The sequence below is a fragment of the Corvus moneduloides genome, chromosome 1, assembly GCF_009650955.1.
Source record: "Corvus moneduloides isolate bCorMon1 chromosome 1, bCorMon1.pri, whole genome shotgun sequence".
NCBI lineage: Eukaryota > Metazoa > Chordata > Aves > Passeriformes > Corvidae > Corvus > Corvus moneduloides.
The window spans coordinates 160,797,153-160,818,622 of NC_045476.1; the positions used below are offsets into that span (position 1 = coordinate 160,797,153).

A 21,470-nucleotide genomic window follows, 5' to 3' on the forward strand; every position below is an offset into this window, starting at 1 on the left:
GATACAGAAAGAGCTCACTGTTCTGTTCCTCATCTACTCACACTTAGTCAATATTGCAATTTCTTTCCATCCATCTCTAAGGAAAAAAAAAATCCATTTCAGAAGATATTAAATTCTTTTAAAAGTGGGGTGCAATGGGAACTACGAGACCCAGAATATTGGAGAAAAATTAATCCAGCTATTAATAAAGGCATAATCATAGAATCATAGATATCCATTGCATTGCTGTAACTGCACTGTTTTCAAGTGCTTCAATTTTTTTAAAACAGTTAATGTCAGTCCTTTTAAATGCTACAGTCTGCTTTTGGAACTTCTTGTCTTCCTTCGTTCCCCCTATCTCTGTCTCTGTCTTTCAAAGCCTTGAGATCTGCTGGCTCTGCTCCTCTTTTTCTACATGTCACCTTTATTCCAGAGTATTTGCTCATCTGGGCTATAGCCCATACTTCACCTCTGGCACTGGAAAACCTCAATAGCGAAATGCACTTTACCTGGTGGAGATCCTCCTTGTTGGTTTTAAGCTTTTTAGATGCTAAAAAAAACCCCTGGAATGCTGGCTTTGGTTTTTTTCTTGACTGAAGAATCCCACAGATTTGAACGGAATTTCACTTCAAATGCAGCTGACACTAATATTAACAAGCTACAAAAACCCCCAGGTTTGTCCCTCCTCTGTCCATGGTCTTGAAAAACTCTCTTATCCTCTATGAATGTGAGAGCTTCACTGAAGAGTTTAAGCCCTGTCCCCATAGATACAGGAAGCCAAGTGGAGCTTGTGCAGGTTGCAGGGAAAATCCTTGCAGCAATACTGCAAACGTGCTTAAATATATTTAAAGGCTTTATTTGAAAGGACAATATATTATAATTCCAAGGGTTGAGACAGAAACAAAGATGCTAACTGTACACTTACTTTGCTACATTTTAATGCAGATAATTCTTAATATATATTTCTCTCTATGTAAATAAAAAATCTGAAAATATAAGTCCATGCTGATTGCTATAGTTTGATGAAGTCCAACAACTTAGATATTATTTATATTATAATGACGATGCAGATTTCTTTGCAATATAGTTTACACAATTGAGTGGTTTTATAGTACTGAGAGGCAACATCCCATCAAAAAGAATAAAAGAAGAAAGAGTGAGGGAGGCTCACTTCCTTAAAATGGAAGCTCAGCTGGACCATTACTGCCAATATATACCAGAATGTTCTGCCAGCAGAAGGAAGATAAAATCTGTGTCTTGTCATTTGACAGGAGTGATACTGCCCAGATTTTTCTGAGGTTCCACAGGAGCTTTCTTCCATATCCCAGAAGGTGTAAGTTACCTGATCCAACTCTATAAAACATCCAACTCCAACTCTGAAATCAGACTGAGCCATCAAAGAGATCTGTATGAATAGGAACACTGAAACCTTTAGGTATATTTATCTCAGAGCACTGGTAGGAGTACAGAACTTCAAAGTGAACATATGGAAAGGCCCACCAACTTCTGTAGCAATGCAGAGACTTTTTCCCATGCCCCTTTTCTCACAGTCAGGCAAACAGAAAGCTGGGAATGCTGCTCAACAAACAAGGCAAGGCAAGAATGTCTCATCTGAGTGTAAGAACAACTACACTGGTTTGTTGTCAGTGTCAGGACTGAGAAAGCTGGTGTGTGAGACCTGGAAATAAGCAAAATTCTTTGTATAGACTATATAAACACACACATCAGGCATGTATATAAGTGTAAAGTCACTTCTTTATAAATGGTTTTCAAAACTTTCAGTTGGCAGACTCCTGAACATTTTCCACATGTGGACAAGACCCTCGTACAGCACACTGAAGGCTGCTTATGGTTAGAGATTGCTTCTCTTTCCTGTTGTTCCGTAAAGAAGTACTTGTCCTGGCTCAAAAATGCTGGACTATATAACAACTCAACCTCCATGTCCTATTATATTTAAAATGCTCTAGACAATTTACTGAGGAAGAAGTTGTGATATGTCAGTGTAGCTGGCACTGGACTACTGAGGCCAAAAAGTGAGAAAGAATTTCCAAACAAGTGGAAACCACAGGTTTCCTGACAGAATTCATTTTTAAACTGGGTAAAACTGACTGTTAACAGTCAATTTATAAGGGAAAAAAAAAAAAAGAAAGAAAGAGAGACAATAGTATATACCTATTTAATTCAAGTACTGAGATAATATTTATTGTTTAAGAAATTTGTCAGCATTGAATCACACCATGGAATTGTTTCCATATGATTTTTACCTCTGTAAGGGCCCAAGATTTTTATGTGCAATGCACCTTTCCAAGTGGTCTAACCTCACCCTTTGGTATATTCCTTCTTTCTCCTTCTTATTTTAAAAACATGCATTAGTTATCAAGTCAGTCTTTTTCTTTTGCCAGCATTTACCAGTCTGCTAAAAACTCTTTTCTTGAACTAATTTTGTGTAAGTTTTTCACTTTTTTCTTTTAAGTAAAATTTAGTTTTGCTTTTTGCAAGTACAAATATTTCCCTGTGGCTGTGATGTTTTTTGTTTTCATTTTGTATTCTCTTGTTTCACAAATCTCCACTATCTTGAATTTAGTTTACTAATGAAGGTCTTGACACCTAAACCCAACTTTGTAATTTTTTTTACAATCTTTGTTAGAAGATATAGAGACCTATTCATTTGTATTTTTAAACAAATTGTATTTGTATTTAAAAAATTGCCTGCCTTCCAAACAAAAATAATTTTGAAGAATTATTATTTTTTCTTTTTTCAAAAAATTGCTGTGACATTGAAAATTTATCAAAATGTTATGAAAATGTGCAGAAAGTTATTGAATATTGTCACTTTAAAGCTGATAAATTTTTGATAAAAATCTTAATGTAAATTTGATGAAAAAATTAAAAATTGGGAAATATGTTCTTTTTCAAACACTTAAAAACAACTTACATATCGTTGCATGGATAAAGTTTTAAATATTTCAACCAGATGTAACTGTATAATAATTAGGACTATATATAGCACTGCAAATGGGCATTAACAAAGCATTTATAGAATATTGCAGAGGATCTTAAGACATCCTTATATTTTTTAAGCTTTCCACATTCTAGATCTCCAGCCTTTTGTTTTCCAAGTGTTTGGGGCTTTTAAGGGTATAACTGGCAAGGTTTTGAATTCTGTATCAGAGTAATAAATTTAAAAAAAAATGAAAACTGTTGGAACAAATGGACTTTGATACAAATGTAAAAGTAAAAAATGGACCTTTAAGATCATAACAAGCACAGTCAGTTATGATCCTCTATAAATGTAAACAGAAGAAATGCTAACAGATGCCACTGATATTTTATAAGTAATCCAATATACTCCTCTTGGTTTGGCAGCGTCTAACTGGAACAAAATTCTTCCCAAACTAAAGTTGGGGTTTCTTTCTAAAGACAAATATCAATATTTGTTCATTCTATGTAAAATATTTTACTCCTTTCCATTATTTGAATGTACAATTTGTATGTTACAATTTATTACCAGTAATGGAACCATCCAAATATTTTCTTCCAATAAACAGAAAGACCAAAACTTTCATAAATGGTTTTCACACTTCTCAGTTCATCACAAAGAAGGTTTTAACCTGAGTTCATATACACTTGTTTCCTTGTGTGTTAACTACCCCAAAAGTGCTACAAATGTAGAGCTTTGTTAATACATAAATAAGCAGTAAATCAAGGACAGCCGAGTTCCTGATTTAATATTCAGGAGAAACAGGAATTATATTGGTCCAATCACATTTAGAGAATCATCCTTCTTATTCTGATTCTGTACTTCAGAAGTGGCTCATGTCTTTATGTGGACAAAGAACATAGAAATTGAAGAGGAATATTTATTTCTTCCAAAAGCACCAATATTTGGAAGCTTGAATGCCTTAAAGCCATAGCACTTTATTCTCTGAAAGAGAAATGGAAATAGAAAGTTTGAAAGTCCCACCTGCTCTCATTTCTAACATTGCACTCCTTTGGCTAAGGAGTCTCCTCCACTCAATGGAAAGGTTGGCCTGTGTTACTCCATACTTCAGGCACTATTTGAAGTAGTTGAGTCCTGCCACAAGGAAAAACTTCTCCAGGAAAAGTTCAGAGTCCAGCACGGCAATGTGGGCAGCCCGGCCTATCAATGTGTTGGCGGTGTTAGGCAGAGCATGAAACACGTTGTGTCTGATCAAAGTGCAGTCCTTGGCCCCAATCAAAGGCTGGAGCAGGTTGTTGATCATTTCTGCGTAAACAGGACCTGAAAAAGAGTTGAGATATCACATGTGCACGCCAAAGCTCCCAGATCTTATCTTTTTTCCCAGTATTCTTTAATTGCAGTTGCGGTGAGAAGGAAAATGGAAGCAAGGCCAAGATAAATGTGAGAGATAGCAGCCCAGTTTGAAGATTTGCCAAGTGCCAGAGTGGTGTTCATCTAATGGAGGTACTGGCCATGAGGAGGAATCTGCTGAAGCTGCTTAGCATGAGGACTAGGATGTGCTCAGCCTTTAGTCACCTTTTCTCTGTCAGTGAAGAAAATGCTTGTGTTTCTTTAAGGGTAGTGGGGTTGGACTCACACTGCCTGGGGATTCCAGTGTGAGAGGGTCTGGCATGACACAGGCCCATTTGGGCTTCTCTGGGGATGCTAATGCAGGAAGGACATCATGTAGATAGCTGAGGTGTTTATAGGGGCAGAAACAATGGCTCAGGAAACATGTACAGATAAATGTACTGATCTGGTTCCTGCTTGGTCAAACATGTCCCAAGGAACAACCACTGTAGGAGAGCTGAAGAATTACCTTTTAATTCATGTCTGAGGTAGGATAGAAAGAGCTCTCATTTAAGTAAGGGGTGTGAAGGTAACCACACTGATTATTGGGCCTGTGTGTCTCTTTCTGTTTCCGAAGAATACCTCCATTTCTAGGTAATCACATACGTGAAATGGGGATGAAATTGCACTGACCATTATTCCTGGACATGGTATCAAACTGAAGCCATGAAACATTTCATAAATGAGGAAGACTTCTAACAACAAAGGCAATAACTGGGACCACACATAGCCTGAGCTCATAGGAAGGCCTCTGGTGGTGAGTCCTGATGTGTTTTACAGATTTTATTACAAACCTGTACGATTTTATATCTGTCCCTTAAATTACCTTGCAATCATTCAAACACTATTGAAAACAAAGGGAAAACCCCCCTACTTTGGATGTGTTGAGAGAGATTTCATTATGTGTAAAAAAGGGGAGACAATACAAGTAAATCAGTACACTACAGAAAAACATTGTCAAGAGCTAGTTCTATTAGCACTTTTAAAAAAAATAAAATTAGAGGGAATGGGAGGAAGCAGTAAGAAACCTTTGATTATGACCTGATTGAAATTTGTTTTCATCAGGCAAAGAGCTTCTTGAAAAGCTTCTTTTATTGATTTCAGTAATTTCCTGTGGGAAGTGAACACTTTATTCTGTATCAAATAAACATTTGAGTTTTCATCGTGCTGATGAAAAACCCTTCTAATGTAATGACCTCAGTTGCACAAAAATGCAATTTTTCAACAGCCTTGGGAATATATAAAAGATCCTAAACATACCTGTGTGTCTGTCCTTAAGTGCATTTTTGCACATTTCTATTCTTGCTGAATGAAAGGGTACATATCTGTCTTGGGGTGAGGCCACTAACACAACATTTTTAAAATACTGAAGACCTGTGGCAAACATATTAAATACATTAATCACAAGTAAGCACAGTGATGAAAATGCATACAGTGTCAGCATGACTATTTCATGTTCAAAGGCTTTTGAAAATCTACACTGCAATAGATGGTAATTATTAAAACATGCAACAAAATCTTAGATTCATAACAGCTTAAACACATTTCTGCTGCTTCTGTGAACTATTTTTTACTTATCAGCACTCACATAGGTTAATTGTATGTCAACAAAGAAAAGCAAGAATTGCCTGTAAAAAAAAAAGCTTTTATTTAAACCTTATTCTTACAAATATTTATACCTTTAAACAGGATCTATTTAAAAATAACACAACAAATTAGTAAAATTCTCAAACAAAATAGAGAGAGGGAGAAGAAAAGGTCATTGCTATGATGTCACACCATTAAATCAGTGTTGAGGGAGCCTTAGGGTCAATCCAGTTCCTGAACTCAGCAGTCACTTAATAAATCCACACTGCTGGTACATCAACTAAGAACCCCAAATCCTCCCTCTTCCCTGGAGGTAATGGAGCGACTGATGAGTTGTGGAAACAAGCCCCTGCTGTTTGACCTGTCTAGGGTCTCTTGAGTGCTCCATCACTTACATTTAACAGAAAGGTACGAAAATGGACACTGATGATCTAATGTACTTGTCCAGAGAGTGTCCTGAGCATAGAAGAGCTGTGGGTTTGTCCTTCATCTTTCCCTCCCTCTTATGGGAAAGTGGTCCAGAACCAGGGCCAGGCTGGATGGGGCTTTTAGCTACCTGGCCTAGTGGAAGGTGTTCCTGCCCATGGCAGGGGGATTGGAACTAGGTGATCTTGAAGGCCCCTTTCTGTATTTCTATCATCCCATAACTACGATTTCTAGACTTTCAAAGAAAATCTGACCATCATCACTACAATGAAAAATCCTGCTGGCTGCCTTTCCAAAACCTGACTAAAGCAGTTTATCATTTTCTTCTTGTGCAGTCAAACCAACTGAGTTTGCAACTTTGGTCTGAAGTAAAAGGTAGGAGAAGCAACAGTGAGTGTTACCATATCTAAAACTTTATGTGAAGAGGTTCAATAGGGAAAAATATTTTATTGTGTGTTTTGTTGTTTTGTTTTTTTTTTCTCAAGACAAACATGAGGAACATTTGTTAAAGAGACAGAAAAGTAGCAGCAGGGACTTCTACTTTAATAGAAAGTCAGAAATTGCTGGAGGCTTAATGAGTCATCTGGGAATATAGGCACGACACTGCTTCTGGCATTTCTCCCTCTGTAGGTGCTCCCAACTTCTTTTGGGAGCAGGGTGCCAGAATAGGGACATGTCTATTGAATCAGTGCCTGCTGATGCATTCACATATGGACCTATCTACATCTTCAGATATTTTGCCTAAGCATCTACCTGGATGATTCTGACTTTACAGACAGCTCTCTCCACATTTAAATTTCTGCCTTCTCCATTTTCAAGGACAACACCTTAATTTGTAGCCTCTTATATCTCCAGTCTACCAAGCTAACAAGAAGAAAATTGCTTTGACTCATAGCACATGCTTGGGAATTCATTGCTTGGAAGGTTACAATATGAGCTTTTTGTGTAGACCCAAATTTATTTGAACTTGATAGTAGTAAAGCAGTAATCAACTGTATTACACAGAAATAAGAGCTAGGGAATCAAAGGGGAAATTCAAATAACACAAATTTACATCAACTTCCTGTCATTGATTATGTAGTTTGTATCTGTAGAATTTAGATGTTCTATTCATATTAACATAGTCTTTTTTTCCTATTAGTAGTGTACAAAAGTATGAGAAAAAATTAAACATCAAGTAGTGACCTTGTCACTACATGCTTAGCACCAGTTTGTTCACACACAATATTAAAAATAACTCCTAAAAGAAAACAACTGCTTCAACAGAAGGATTATGCTTGCTTTCTTTTCTTAAGAAAAGCCAGATTTATTTCGTTTATTCATGACAGACCAAAGAAGGGGGAAAAAGATTCTCTATTCAGACATCATTTTTCTAGTGTGAGGCCATACATCTCTCTCTGTAGTACAGAAGTGTCAGAATAGACATGAATAAAATTTTCTCTTCATCTCACAGAGTCATATTTCCTAGAGACAAGAGATGTTAAACTTACAAAAAATAATAAAAAAGGAAAAATGGTTTTCATCTCATAGCATAAATTAAGCAATGATGGCCTGTCAAGAATGATGTTTCTTGCTTGCAGAATATAAACTTAGGTGCATGTTTACTGCTGCATGAAGGTCTTATTTGATGTTGTTTGGCAAATACATTCTCTGATAACTTTCACAGAAAAAAATGCACAGATGAAATTGATAGTAGATTTTAGACAGGGCAGCCCTTCTAAAAAGTATGTTTAAAGAATGATCATTAACAAAATGCAGATTTCCTTCACTCCCTGGAGAACAGGCCAATCCAGCACAAGCCAGTGGGACAGCCCTTGGTATTTACAAAGGCACATCAAGCCCTACTCACCTGTTTTTTGGCTGAGCTGATAGAGGAAACACTTGCGCAGATCCGCGTTGTCCCTGAAGGTCAGTTGCAAAAGCGACCCTGACTTTTTCAACTTCTGCATGAGCCATAGACCTGGAATGAAAATTGGTGCATATTTTTCTCCTTTGTAAATCATCATGCAGGGGAGTTAAAGACATGTGCCTACAGTAAGGATAGCACTGTATTTTAGTAGAAGTCTTGTGTATTCTTTTACTCCTAATCAACAGGGAGAAAAGTCTAAGGGTCTAAAGTTTTAAACTCAAAGAGCGTAGATTTAGGCTATATATAAGGAAGAAATTCTTTACAATGGGGGTGGTGACACTGGAATAGGTTGCCCAGAGATATGGCTGATGTTTCATCCCTGGAAACATTCAAGATCAGGTTGGACAAGGCTTGGAGCAAACTGGTCTAATTGAAGATGTCCCTGCTCATGGCAGGGGTGGAACTAGATAATCTTTAAGGTCCCTTCCAACCCAAACTATTCTATGATTCTGTGGTTGTCTCAAAGTAGCAGGAAAACACTCGGGACGACTGAAATCTGGGACATTCCATTTCCATAATAATGGGGTTTTTTTCAGCTGTGCAGATGCCTCTCTTTATTTGCGCCAGAAGAAGTGGGAAATGAAGTGGGAGACTAAGTGGAGACTAAGGGTCATCTCTCATTGCTGCACACTCCTGGGCTTTCCAGGGAGCATGGTGATGGACCTTGCTGTAGATACTGAAAGCCCCTCTCATTGCAGTTTTTTCTGCGTGGGTTTGAAGTCTTCAGCAAATATTTTCTACAGCATCTATGTACAAGTCATGCTACGATAAATTCCTACCTTCATGTGTTGCCCTTTCATGCACTCTGCCATGGACCACAGCCAGTCAAAGCTTTCCCATCAACTCTTACCTGTACTAACCAAAGTGCTGTTGTTGTAAAGGGTTCCCAGGTGAGGCCCAGAGAGGGACAGGAAGGTGTGTAACTTGTTGAGGTAATAGCGAAACCTGGGGCGAGTTAGTACAGATCGAATGATGACGTTACCAAGGGAATGTCCAATAAAACTGTTGCAAAAGAAAGAATTACATTAACATGAAACCAATCTGTGTTTTCTTTAAATTAAACATAAAGATGGCACAAATGGGTCTGGGGGGGGACTCTATCAGGGCTTTCAATAAGATCCTTTAATTATCATTTCATGGTTTTTTCAGCCTACAAGATTCTCTTTCGTGTATATCAATGTAAAAATTAGTCTTACTGATTCAATGGCTTTTGACACAGAGCACTTTAGGAAAAGCTAATTTCACTGGATGTTGCTCATGTAACTCAAACAGTTACAGAATATTAGCTCTCACAAAGCTTACCTTATTCGGGATATGGAGAGGTTGTACAACTGGATATGCTGAATAATTTCATCTAATAATCGGTCAGTCATTGTATCAAAATCAGCAAAAGTATCAGTCTGGTGAAAAATGAAATGAGTTGACGAATTAAAATATATGACACTTATTGCAGACTGATGTTATTTTCAAAGTCAAATGAAGCAGAAATGTAATTATCAGTGTAAATTTTCTTTATACATGTTCAAGGGGGAGAAAAGAGGTATTTTTATCAATCTCTGGGTCCTCTTTTAAATTGAAGTTCTCCTTTGAGAGAGGTTGCTGAGTGATTCCAGAATCATAAGCATGATGCTAAAGCAGCCTGACCTGACACTGGTGAGAACTGCTAATGCTCAGCTGCTCTAGATACCAGGCTCTGCACATGGAAGAAAAGGTTTTGGCATTTAGGATTCAACAGATTACTGGAATAAAATACTTTACAGCATTATACATTGACATGAGGGTTATGCTGGTGCTAAGGATGTCATCACAAAATTGTTTGGCCATCTTAATCAAATGCCGTGTGTTTGTTATTCAACAGTCATCAGTAAGAGAATGAGTGCTAGAGACAGACAAATAATTTGTTGCTCGCAACAGTACTGCCAGTTGTGAGACAATAAAAAAAGCAATACATTTCCAGTCTATACGATTACAGACAGATCTTATTCAGAACTTTGTAATTTGGCGATCCAGCAGGACTCTAAATCAAACTTGTAACTAATGAGATACCACAAAACAATCATCAAATGTTGGAACAGCTATTCAGAGCAAACATATGAGTAATTAATGCTTTTGAAACATATCAGTAATTAATGTTTTTGTGACACAATTCATCTTGCTAATTGCAGCTCTTGCAAAGGAAAACATGAGCATATTCACTTTGCAATACAGACTTAAAATAAATGTTCTCATAAACTACAAACAGTCCAATAACCTTCTGCCTGTTTGTTTTGTCTGCATTGATAATTAATGAGTTCCTCCTAGGCTCATTATCCCAAACCTTTCAGGTTGTTTAAAAGTGAAAGAATATAAGCCTGAATGTTAATCATAAACAAAACGTGTCAAGCATCATATTTCACCTGATTGTATCTCCATCCTTTACTATCATTTCAGCCTGATTGAGATTGTCCAAATGCATCACAAATGGATGCCTAAAAAAAGTGATTTGAATTTTCCTCTATAAGGCAAACCAGCTAAATGAATAATTTCTTGAGTTATTTTTGGTGTGGTTCTCAGAGAAGGGAAAAACAGGGACAGGATGCTTTACAACATTAAAATAGCCATCAAGCCACCCAGGTTCCACTTTGGGTGCTGTGAGAACTTCCCCACCTTCCCAGACAATAACACCTCTAAATAGTTCCCATTATGGGTTCTGGATAATCTTAAATACAGATGTTGTAAGATGTTTCATTCTCTGAAAACATTCTCTTCTCTTGGAAGAGGCCTTGATGGAAGTATGAAGCGGTCTCATTACTTTGACCTTGCTTACGTTCACTATGCAGGTCTGCTGCTGACAGAGCTGTGCACTAGAAGGTAGCAAGTTCACAGACTTACACCAACCAGCCACTTCAGAATATAAAAGCTGTTGAACAAAGGTTGGAAAGTTTTGACTCAGATTTTTCAGGTACTCATAAATCAGAATAATGTTTCTGACTGCACAATGGAAATCCTTATCTTGTGCATAAAGTTAGGCCTTTGGTCATAAATACGGTTCCACTGCCAAGCAAAGCACAGGATTCATTTCTGTTTCTCTGTCTAGGTCAGTAATCAATTTTTCTGGAAGACATTTGTTTATCATTCAAGGAAATAAATCCCATAAACACTGCAACAGGAGAAACAATGGCTGATGCAGCAAAGGGAGCTGACAACACCTACTGGATATTCCACATCCTCTGGAAAATTTAGCATCACTAAACTTTCTGCTTTCTGTTGGTGCTGTGTTGCAGAGGCACCAGGCTGCCAAGTTTGCAAACTGGCAGGATAAATCCATTTTCTTCCTCTTAGGTCTAGTCCTATTACTGCTAATGTCATTGCCTTTGACTTTAATGCCAGGAATATTTTCCAATAGGTTTGAACACCCTATCAAGTTAGACAGGAATAGAACCAGGCCTTTGCACTAAATACTACATAAAACTCCCTGAATTCCCCAGCGCTTTTGTTTCACTCGGCTGGTGAAAAGGCTTTTGCTGAAGGCACTATTTCAGTAATCTAAAGGAAGACAGAAATTAGCTCTGTACTACCTGATTTCTTTCAGACATTAGGAAGTCCAGTTTTCCACCAGGAAGTCCCAGTTCTATAAAAGTCTTTACCAGCCGCAGATCTGCACTGTTGCCTAGGAACAAATGGTACTTTATAAGATGAAATTCAACAGAAAAACAACCAACGTAGAGTCAATTTAACACAATAACCTTGACACCACGGAGCTCTTGCTAAGTGCTGCTAAGAAGGTTATCACACCTCAGGTTCATGCATTGAAACAGCAAAAGAACAGGAATTCCCACAGCCTGCCCCAGGTGGGCTAGACCTCACCTGCTGCTATGGGGGACTGCATAAATATTGGGGAAGAAAGAGCAAAGATCAGGTCCAGAATAAATCTGTCCTCTATTTGCTGAACAGCAGAGGTAAGAAAAAAAGACAAGCTGAGGTGAGGCCCGCAGGGACACCTCAGTACCTGTGCTAGGTATAGGGCTGTGCCTTGAGATACAGAGTAGCCCATCTCATGTATTCACAATCAGAGGTGGTGCTGAAATACTGTCAGATTCCTAATACTTTGAGAGATGCCTCATTCTGTACTTGGAAATTCCAAAGTCTTCTGAAATATTTTGTTGGTGAAGGAGGTACCACCACCTCACGAGAAGGGTGTTCCTGCTGCTGGGATATTCAATGGCAAACAGTCCTTGCTGAAGCCAGTGTTTTTCTTTATTTTTGAGATTTCAGAGCCTCTATCACTTCTTCTCCGTAGTTTCAGTGTCAACATCTACACCTTTCTAACTGATATAAATTAATTTGTCAAGAGAGAGTTCATATTTAACATAACCATTTCCTGCTTAGAAAGCATATACATAAAAACATCCCAGGATCTGCTTCCTCTGGAGTGAAGAATGATTTTTATTCTCTCACTTTCTAAAGTCAGCCACTATCTAATCTATAACAGTGTTTTGGCGATTTAAGTAACATTTTTCTCCTGGGGACATACTGCAAAACAATCAAGCATCCATGGAAAGACAAGAGGAATTACTGTAATGCACTCTCCCTGTACATGGTAGGGCTGATGTGCTTTGGTGTAGATTTCTGTTTAAAAAGAAAAAAAAAACAAAACCAAAAACTAAAAATAGGTAGCAGGAACCAATGTATTAGCAAAAATATTTAATATTCCCCTAGATCTTTTATTACAATGGACTGAATATCATAAGGAATAAATACTTAGCTAAAACAAATACTTAGATTCTCCATTCTTTCATACTTGATGAACATCTGTTTGGTTTTTTGTTTTTTTTTTTTAAATTTACACAAAAATGACTTACAAACAGCAATTCTTCCTGGCCTTACCATCCAATCCATGGACACAGACAACCAGGTGAATTCCATCTTCCAAATTTTCTTCCTCTTCCTCTGGTGGAAAATATGGGATATCAGAAGCTAGTACAGATAAGTCACTGTACAGAAATCCTTCAATCTTCATTTCTTTTTTAAATTTTTCTTTGGCCTGATAAAAACTGGAGAATACATTAATTAATCACAATAGAAATGGGTGTTCAGCAACAAACCTTCAAACTAGAAATGAAGAGGCTTTTCTTTGCAAGAAATTATGTCTTAAGCTTTCAAGTAGACACCTGGATGCAGTTCCTTATCTATTAGGACTGAGAGATGCCAGAATGAAGAGAAGAAACTCTGTTTTTGAGTAATTTGGCTACGTATAGAGAAGAACTAAAGTGCATTATCAACTCGCCCTTGCCAGAGGAATGAAAGAGTAGCAAAAAGTAATTTTCTGGTAGCTCATAAAATTAGACTGAGATACAGAATTAGCAATTTTGCCTCTTGACAATATGATTGGCCTTAAAGGTACTGAAATGCAAAATGTATAATTTTGCCACCACCAGATTCACTTATAGTGAGGTAGAAGGTGTTCTCCCCCTTCCTCAAGCTAGAGCTAAAGGATGCACCTCATATGGTAGGTATTTTTGGGGTTATTTGGTTTTGGTTTCTTTTGAAAACATTTAGTAGCATTTAGAAGAGCACCCCAATGCTGAAAGAATTAAGGTAACAACGTTCCTACCAAAGGTCTAAAATTTGACACCTGAATTCACTCTAAAGCATTCTCTAGCTGCAGATGCCAAACTCTTCAGTGGCTTTTTGACTTAGTAAAACTTATCCAGATAATTTACGAATTAATAATCACAATGTAAGTGTAGAATAAAGTAGAAAACTGGGATGACCAGCTCAGGAGATATAACCTTTAAAGCTTGGGGATATCTTAAGGCCACTTGATACAATCATAGACTCATTAAGGTTGGAAAAGACCTCTAAGATACTCAAGTCCAATGGTGAGAAATCGCTTACATCAGCCCAACAAATTTTAAGGGACACAAGAATGAAAAAAATAGCTTTTGAACCATGAATCTGGAAGCCTTGGAGTCATGTGCATGAATACATGCTCAAATGTTCTGTTTCACAAAGAAGAAACAAATTCTGTGCTTAGATTTGCCAGGAATTAAGCATGGTGTATAAAAAAATTTTCAGGCTTCTTTCAAAAGAATAAAAATAAAATCTTGGGTTGAAAATGAGTGTTCATGCAGGCGGACAACATTTTGGGCAGCTGAATGGGTTGAGAAATTTCAGTGCTACTGTTTTTCCTCAGCACAGCAGAGACACCAAACTATAATGGAAAAATATAAGTGCCAGAGTGCCAATCTGTGAAATGGGCCCCTGTGACATCAAGGTCATGATGTGGCACTTTCACATTGAGCAATGAAGCAAGAAACAAAAATAATGCCTCTTCTCCAGCTATTCATGGTTCCAATTCTCCCATTTTTCCAGTTTGAGAAGGTGAAGTTGAGACATACCAGCCAATCTGAACTCCCCATTTCATAGTGTAGCTACAGAGTGCAGCTATTAAAGCAGAAGAGAAAAAGAGTCTGTAACATTGCCACAGTGAACTGACTATCTGGGATCGATACTCTGGTATGGATAGTCTTGATTACATGAAGGAGGGTCAGGTCTCAAAGATTATTTAGACACCTAAATCCCACTGCTAGTCATGAGAATTAAGGACCTAATATCTTTGGCAATCTTGGTCTCTCTGTGTTTTAATCCTTCCTGTCTATTTAGATTATTCATTCTATATGAATCATTTGTCTGTTTGTATTATTTATACTGAAATTCCTCAGGCAACTGTCTCAAATGCAAGCCTCCTGTATGCCTAGTGCATTAGGGTCCTGAACTGTTTCAGGGTCTCTTGGCATTACTATTACATTAATGAAGTAATTAGTCATTCTTACTTCAGCATCCTTTCGTTGGTCTCTTCATCCATCTCATCTGAATTAGAACAGACAACTCCAAATGAGCCCAGAGGCTGGCGCGTGATGGGGAACGCAGCCTGCTTTGCCGAGGAGCCCGCCATGGCAGGGGTCTCTTTGAGCACGGAAGAAAAGGGAAGACAGGTGGCTGTGCAAGAGACGGACAGATTAACCACATCAGCAGCCTTTCTGCTTTCCAGGGCTACTCCCTCTGTCGTGGCCAAAGGAAACCCGGTGCCGTTCGCTACAAGTTTATTCTCTTGGCTGTTGGGCTCCTGAGGACGTTCAGCCTGGTGGGACCCTGCCGCAGGGTCTGCTGAGGCAGGTGAGTCATTGAGCTCAATTTCTTGCAACCCCTGCATTTCTGCATACACTGCTGGGCTCTCATCAGTGAGAGAGCTGCCACGTTCTCCTCGCAGTGAGCCAAATTCAATGGAGGTCTCTGAAGGAGCTTTAACAGGATAGCAAAAATCTGGTACCACCTTTATGCTTTGTGAAAAACTCTCCTCTCCTGAAATTCTACTATTGGAGGAGCCCTGTGGTATTTTTGAACTGTCCGGCTTAAGTTTATCCTTTGGATCCTCAATGCATGTATCAACCTTATCTATATTTTTGTCCAAGTAATTATAAGCCCTTGGTGTTTTTAAGCTGCACTCACCATTGCTCTCCAGTGACAGGCACTCAGAGACATTATCTTGCAGCTGCTTCGGACAAATGGGTGGTCCTGTATTTTCCAGACTACAGCAAGTCTCTGGAAAACCTTTCTCTTCCACCCCTTGTAACTCAGTGTTACTGTTACTGTGTTTGAGGAGGGGTTTGGGATGTCTCCTTGGTTCTATTTTTCCACTTTGAGTAGTGATTCGACACTCAGAAAAGTCCATGATTATTTTTCCATCTTTATCCTCTGTTTCCATGCAGCTTCTTAAGTTTTGATCTGAATCTCCTGGGGTGGCTTCGATGTGTTTTGATATATCCACCTCCTCCGTGGGCTCTTCTGGGCTACTGATCTGAGGAGCTGAGACAGATTTCGTCAGTTTGGTAAGCTCCACTTCCCTCTCCTCTTCCTCAAAGGGCAAAGAGCTGATGGATGTGAGCGACGCTTGGATACCACTGGGCAAGCTGGTGTTGCTTTCTGTGTGTCCACCTTCCAAGGAATTTCGGTGGATGGCGTGCCTCCGGACCAGGTGGTGCAGGATCTCTCGGTCACTGGGCAGCTCCAGGGCCCGGCTACGAGCATCAGACCATGCCACTGAGCTTGGTTCACTTTCAATGCCTGAATCAGATATTATAGAGGAAGATCTTTTTATGACCCCTGACATCAGGGTAAATTCTTCACTCTCCTCACCCCGTTGCTCCTTTGTCACTGCTTTCACTTCACAGCTGTGTGAAGGCAAAGCTTTCAAAACAGGGAGATGAGCCTTGGTGTCTGCATCCTCTGGTTTTCCAAGACTGGTCAATTCATTCAGTCCAACCTCAGATGAAGTGAAATTAGTTTCAGGATGACCAAATTCATCTAGTTCATGTACTTCAGTCCTGTCTTCCAAGCCATCAGTTCCACATGCTCCACAATCATACTGAGCACTGACAATTAACACAGGCTCGCTTTTGTGAGAGTCCTTATTGCTGGGTTCCATGCCTCCACAGGTAATATCTGCCCCAAGTCTATTATCTTTTAAAAAAACTTCCTTGGATGTTTTCAAGTCTTCTGACATGTGTTCTGTATTGCCTGGCTCTGAGTCAGAAATAGTTTCCTCTCTTGAAACAAAAATATTTTCAGGTTTCCTTTGGCCTTCTTTGTTTGCTGTACATACCTGAGATGTGGAGTGCTGGTTTAAACCTTTAGCAGCAGCTTCAGTACTGCTGTGTAGGCATGAGGGATTCCTGTTTATCCTGTCTGTGTGTATTAGCAGAGTGTCTTTCCCAAAATCTCCTTTCATTACTGCAGTGGCATCATCTGATGCACAGTCTTCATTTTCCTGTGTTACATCCATTTGAGTATTTGAAGGAACCTCAAAATCTGCGAAAACTTCCAAATTCTGATCTGAAAGAAAGAAAGAAAGAAAGAAAGAGAAAGGAAGGAAGGAAGGAAGGAAGGAAGGAAGGAAGGAAGGAAGGAAGGAAGGAAGGAAGGAAGGAAGGAAGGAAGGAAGGAAGGAAGGAAGGAAGGAAGGAAGGAAGGAAGGAAGAAAGAAAGAAAGAAAGAAAGAAAGAAAGAAAGAAAGAAAGAAAGAAAGAAAGAAAGAAAGAAAGAAAGAAAGAAAGAAAGAAAGAAAGAAAGAAAGAAAGAAAGAAAGATAGTAGTATTGTCTATAAGAATACAACAAATCACCCCAAAGAATTGTGAGATTTTAAAAAGGGATTTAAAGTCTAAAATATTATTCTATACATTTATATTATGAAATTTATATATTCATTAAAGGCATATTACAAATGTACATGCCAGAGTGCATTTAACTAGAATTACACTCACTGAGCAGTTATAGTTAGGGGAAAGAGAACAATATTAATAAATAAACTTTGCTTGGTATAACTGTACCTATACTGCTAATTTTTAGAGCATAGGTAAGCAAAACAAAATAGATACTTCTCTGTACTCCTGGTGTCATTCAACATTGTTCATAGTATAGCTCTTACTTTGAATCAGTTTAATACTTGGTTTAATAATTTAAATACCTTTGATGAGCATTGTCAAAATTTAGGCAGTAGAATAACTGTGGAAGAGTGAAGATTTTGTATCACAGGCTATATTCACTAAACTATAGACACCTGTAATATTAATACATATTATTTCCTTGTTAATCTTAAGGGTTGAGTGAAAAGAATAAGCTAGTAAGGGCTACGAGGTTTTACTAAGTAGCTCTGGAACTAAATAATTTCTTAATTAAAAGTTTGATTTGAATACTTGAAGGGCAAAATATTTTTTGGAAGGCAATGCTGCCTTTCAGGGGAGTGTGGGGCTTTACATTGAAATTGAGGGGTTTTGTTCTGAGATTTCTTACCACTAGATGTCATACTGGGGATATCAGTCTAGTGTTTTTCCTTTAAATTAGTACTGTAGCAAAAATCCAATAGATCTGATTTTTCCCTCCAGCTCTTTAAAAAAACCAGCTTAATTTAAAGATGAAAAATGTGAAAGAAATACTCTGCTGTTAGGGAAAACACTAAAATTCAGCTGTGTTACTTAAGGGGTCCCACTTTCTTCTGAGCTCATGAGCCCAAGCGATGTGAGATCACTTATCCTGAGCTGGGGAAGTACCTCTCTCAGCTCAAGCTGTCTCGTGAAGCTGTGCCCTGTGGTGTTTCACTCACCTGTGCAAGGCATGTCTGTGTACCTATCTTCAAAGATAACTGGCAGCGTGTTCCAGTCCCCATCGATGTCCAGGCATTCTGCTGGCAGCGGGGGCATACTGGTGAAATAATCCGAATTACGAATTTCTGTAGAAATCTGTGCGTGGCTTTGGATCCTGGCAGCAAAGTACAAAACAAATTGAGTGGTTGAGTAGTTACTGTGCTGTTTCTCCACTACTCCTGCAAGCCCAGATATGCAGGCAGAGGACAGCCAATGTGTTTAAAAGGAGAGGGAAGCGGTTTTGTATGATGGGGGGTACCCAGCACTCTAGAAGGTTTCCATCTCTCAGTTAGAAATACCTACAACTTGCACAATCCCTTCCTGAAAAATCTCAGCGTTTTTGAAATTATTCCACATCCCACTGCCACAGGCTCCTGTTATCTGCCATAGCCCATTGCTGTCCTCCCAAGGGTCTCAGCTGATGGCTGGGACTGGATCACTCAGCTGGTTTCTGGTCAGGAAATGAGCTCTGTCACTCTGGCTGTGGTCAGGGTTTCAAAACCCAGATGCAGGAGGCAATAATCGAAACTTTGGTTGTGCAGTACAGGAAGGAAAAAAGCCAAGAAGGATGCATGGTAAGTCCTCTATCTCACTTGTACCAGACCTCAGAGCACTGCGGTTATCTTACACATGTACTAATCTGGAAGAGCTAAGGCACATTAATTCAGCCACTGTCTCTTGGCAGAGTCATAGAATCACAGAATGGTTTGAGTTTGAAAGGACCTTCAAGATCATTTAGTTCTAACTCCCCTGACATGGGCAGGGACACCTTCCACCAAACCAGGTTGCTCAACCTGTCCTTGAACATTTCCAGGGATGGGGCAGCCACAACATTTCTGAACAACCCATTCCAGACCCCCACCACCTTCACAGAAAAAAAAAATTCTTTCTAATATCTAATCTAAATCTACTCTCTTTCAGTTAGAAGCCATTCCTCCTTGTCCTATCACTACATGTCCTAGTAAAAAGACCCTCTCTGGCTTTTTTTGTGCCCCTCATCTGTTTCCATCATTTGGGCCACTCAAAATTCTACCTGGCTCTCCTCAGTGAATGTGACATTAAACTGGCAGATGAATACATGTTTGGCTATAATAAATACAATAATTTTCATTTCTGATGATCTTTCCTATTTAAACATCTGTCTCAAAAAATGGAGAAAACATGAAATACAAAGAGTAAGGCAAAAAGATTTTCATAGACAGTCAGCTGAAAGCAAATCTGTTCTTCATCTTAAAGCCATTACCCCTTGTCTGATTATTACTTACCCTTGTGAAAAAGATGAATAATTGATATTAAAATGAGTGAGGAGGAATATTTTTGTCTGTAAAATCTAGGGTGGGTATGTCACCTGCTAGAGGCCTCCACCTGTGCCATACCCAGCCTACTGGAAATGGTGTGTCCTCTTCTGCCTAAGCAGTCAAATGCTGCCAGGTACATACGTGCACAGCCTCACACAAACTGACAACAGCATGGGAGGCAAAAAACCAGCTCTTGTCCAGTAAGAAGGAAAAAAAATAAACGGGGGGAAAAACCTTGCTGCTTGAGGTGGTTGTAGAGCACACTGTTACACTGAGCACTGCTCTCAGCTGGACACTGTGTGGACCCAATTGATAATCCCTACTACCACTCCCAATATTAATACTCTGACAAGACTCTGTTTTTCCAACTACATCATCTGGCAAATTCAGAAAGAAAACATAACTCTGCCACAAGGCCTGTATAGATCAGATGTTCTACACAGACCAATTAATTTTTTAACTATTTTGTTTGTTGGGGTTTTTTTACTTACTCTCCTTGATAATCACTGAGAAAAACATTATATTTGTCTGTAGGAAATGGGCTACTTCTGTGGCTGCCTGGAGAAATAGAATCACATCATGGAATTAGGCGTCCCCCTGTGCAGGGTTATATTTGTTTGAACAGGGCCATGAGTGTCTGTGTCCTCACCCCAGGATCTTGACAAGGGGTTTTCCTTGTACACAGCTCACTAAAATCCTGGCATGGGAGAACCAAGTGAAACAGCTGGGCCCTTGCAGCCATGGTGTTGCTCTAATTTGGCAAGGCAGCCTTGTACAACCCAGCCACTAATGAAGTTATGGCCCTTTCCATCAACACTGAATCAGCCTTAATGTCCCCAATGACAGCTCTGAGAAAAGCAATTTTCTCCTTTGCACTAGGTCAGAAGCAAACGTGTCACTTAAAAATCATCATTGTGACAGGACCTGATGTTATGGCCTTTCTCAGCCCCTTTCACACTGGTAATGTGGTCTGCCCATGGTGACAAATAGTCTGCATAACCTTCATTACTCAGAAATTCAAATCTGACCATCTTTCTTTGAACTCTGGTTTTAGCCCATGAACCCAAGTGGAGCACTTGGATGATACTCAGGAAAGGCAAAGGCAGGATTTGCCCAGGTGTAGCTTTAAGACTGGCTCCTCATACTTCCCAGTTTGGTTACAAGTAGGAATCATCCAGCATAAAGAAATACTTACCTTGGAATGGTTTAGATCATATTCATATGAATGCAGCCCAGTGCAATGTTTGTTTTCCTGGTCTGTTTTGCATGTTTGGTTCTTGGTCAATTATTTATCAGCCCTGAGCTCACATCACACCCATGTTTCCTCCAGCTAACATGGTGCTATTCCCCATTCCTGCCCTTCACTGCTGCATATAGTCAACATCCACAGCTTTGCATTGCCTGTTTAATGATCCTGTCTACATTTAATTTATTTAATTTAATTAAATACATTTAAATATCCCTTCTGCTAGAGAGAGTAGGGCTGGACTAAACAGTAGAACAACCCATGACTGCCTACCCCAAAATCTATATTAGGGATGGTAAAAAGCTAATTTGTAAATGCTGTTGCTTATCAACAGGTATTTCTCATTAGAAGTACAAGTGCTGGATCTGGTGTATTTGGTTTAGGAAGTTAATTGAAGATTGGTATATATGTGTGTATATATCTGTGTGTATATATATATATATAAAATGTATATATATGAAGCTTGAAATTAATTATTTCTGAGGCCTGCCTGATCAGTCACTTACTTTTGAA

At 38.9% G+C, this 21,470-nt stretch overlaps 1 protein-coding gene across 8 annotated transcripts in view; it reads right to left on the reverse strand.

The window, feature by feature from the left end:
* Nucleotides 1-400: 400 nt before the first annotated feature.
* The window catches only part of FAM135B (family with sequence similarity 135 member B), a 271,218-nt gene continuing 250,148 nt past the window's right edge, over nt 401-21,470 (reverse strand). For 5 of the 8 annotated variants that reach the window (XM_032134040.1, XM_032134030.1, XM_032134049.1 and 2 more), the window contains 9 exons: nt 18,374-18,528; nt 15,047-17,105; nt 13,098-13,264; nt 11,789-11,880; nt 9,534-9,631; nt 9,082-9,233; nt 8,172-8,282; nt 5,570-5,683; nt 401-4,240 (listed from right to left, as the gene is read on the reverse strand). In XM_032134040.1, coding sequence (XP_031989931.1) covers nt 4,035-4,240; nt 5,570-5,683; nt 8,172-8,282; nt 9,082-9,233; nt 9,534-9,631; nt 11,789-11,880; nt 13,098-13,264; nt 15,047-17,105; nt 18,374-18,528 — 3,154 coding nt within the window. In that variant the 3' untranslated portion in view covers nt 401-4,034. Of the gene's footprint in view, nt 4,241-5,569; nt 5,688-8,171; nt 8,283-9,081; nt 9,234-9,533; nt 9,632-11,788; nt 11,881-13,097; nt 13,265-15,046; nt 17,106-18,373; nt 18,529-21,470 lie in introns of those variants that run through there. The other 3 variants (XM_032134075.1, XM_032134065.1, XM_032134085.1) reach the window with 3 other exon arrangements.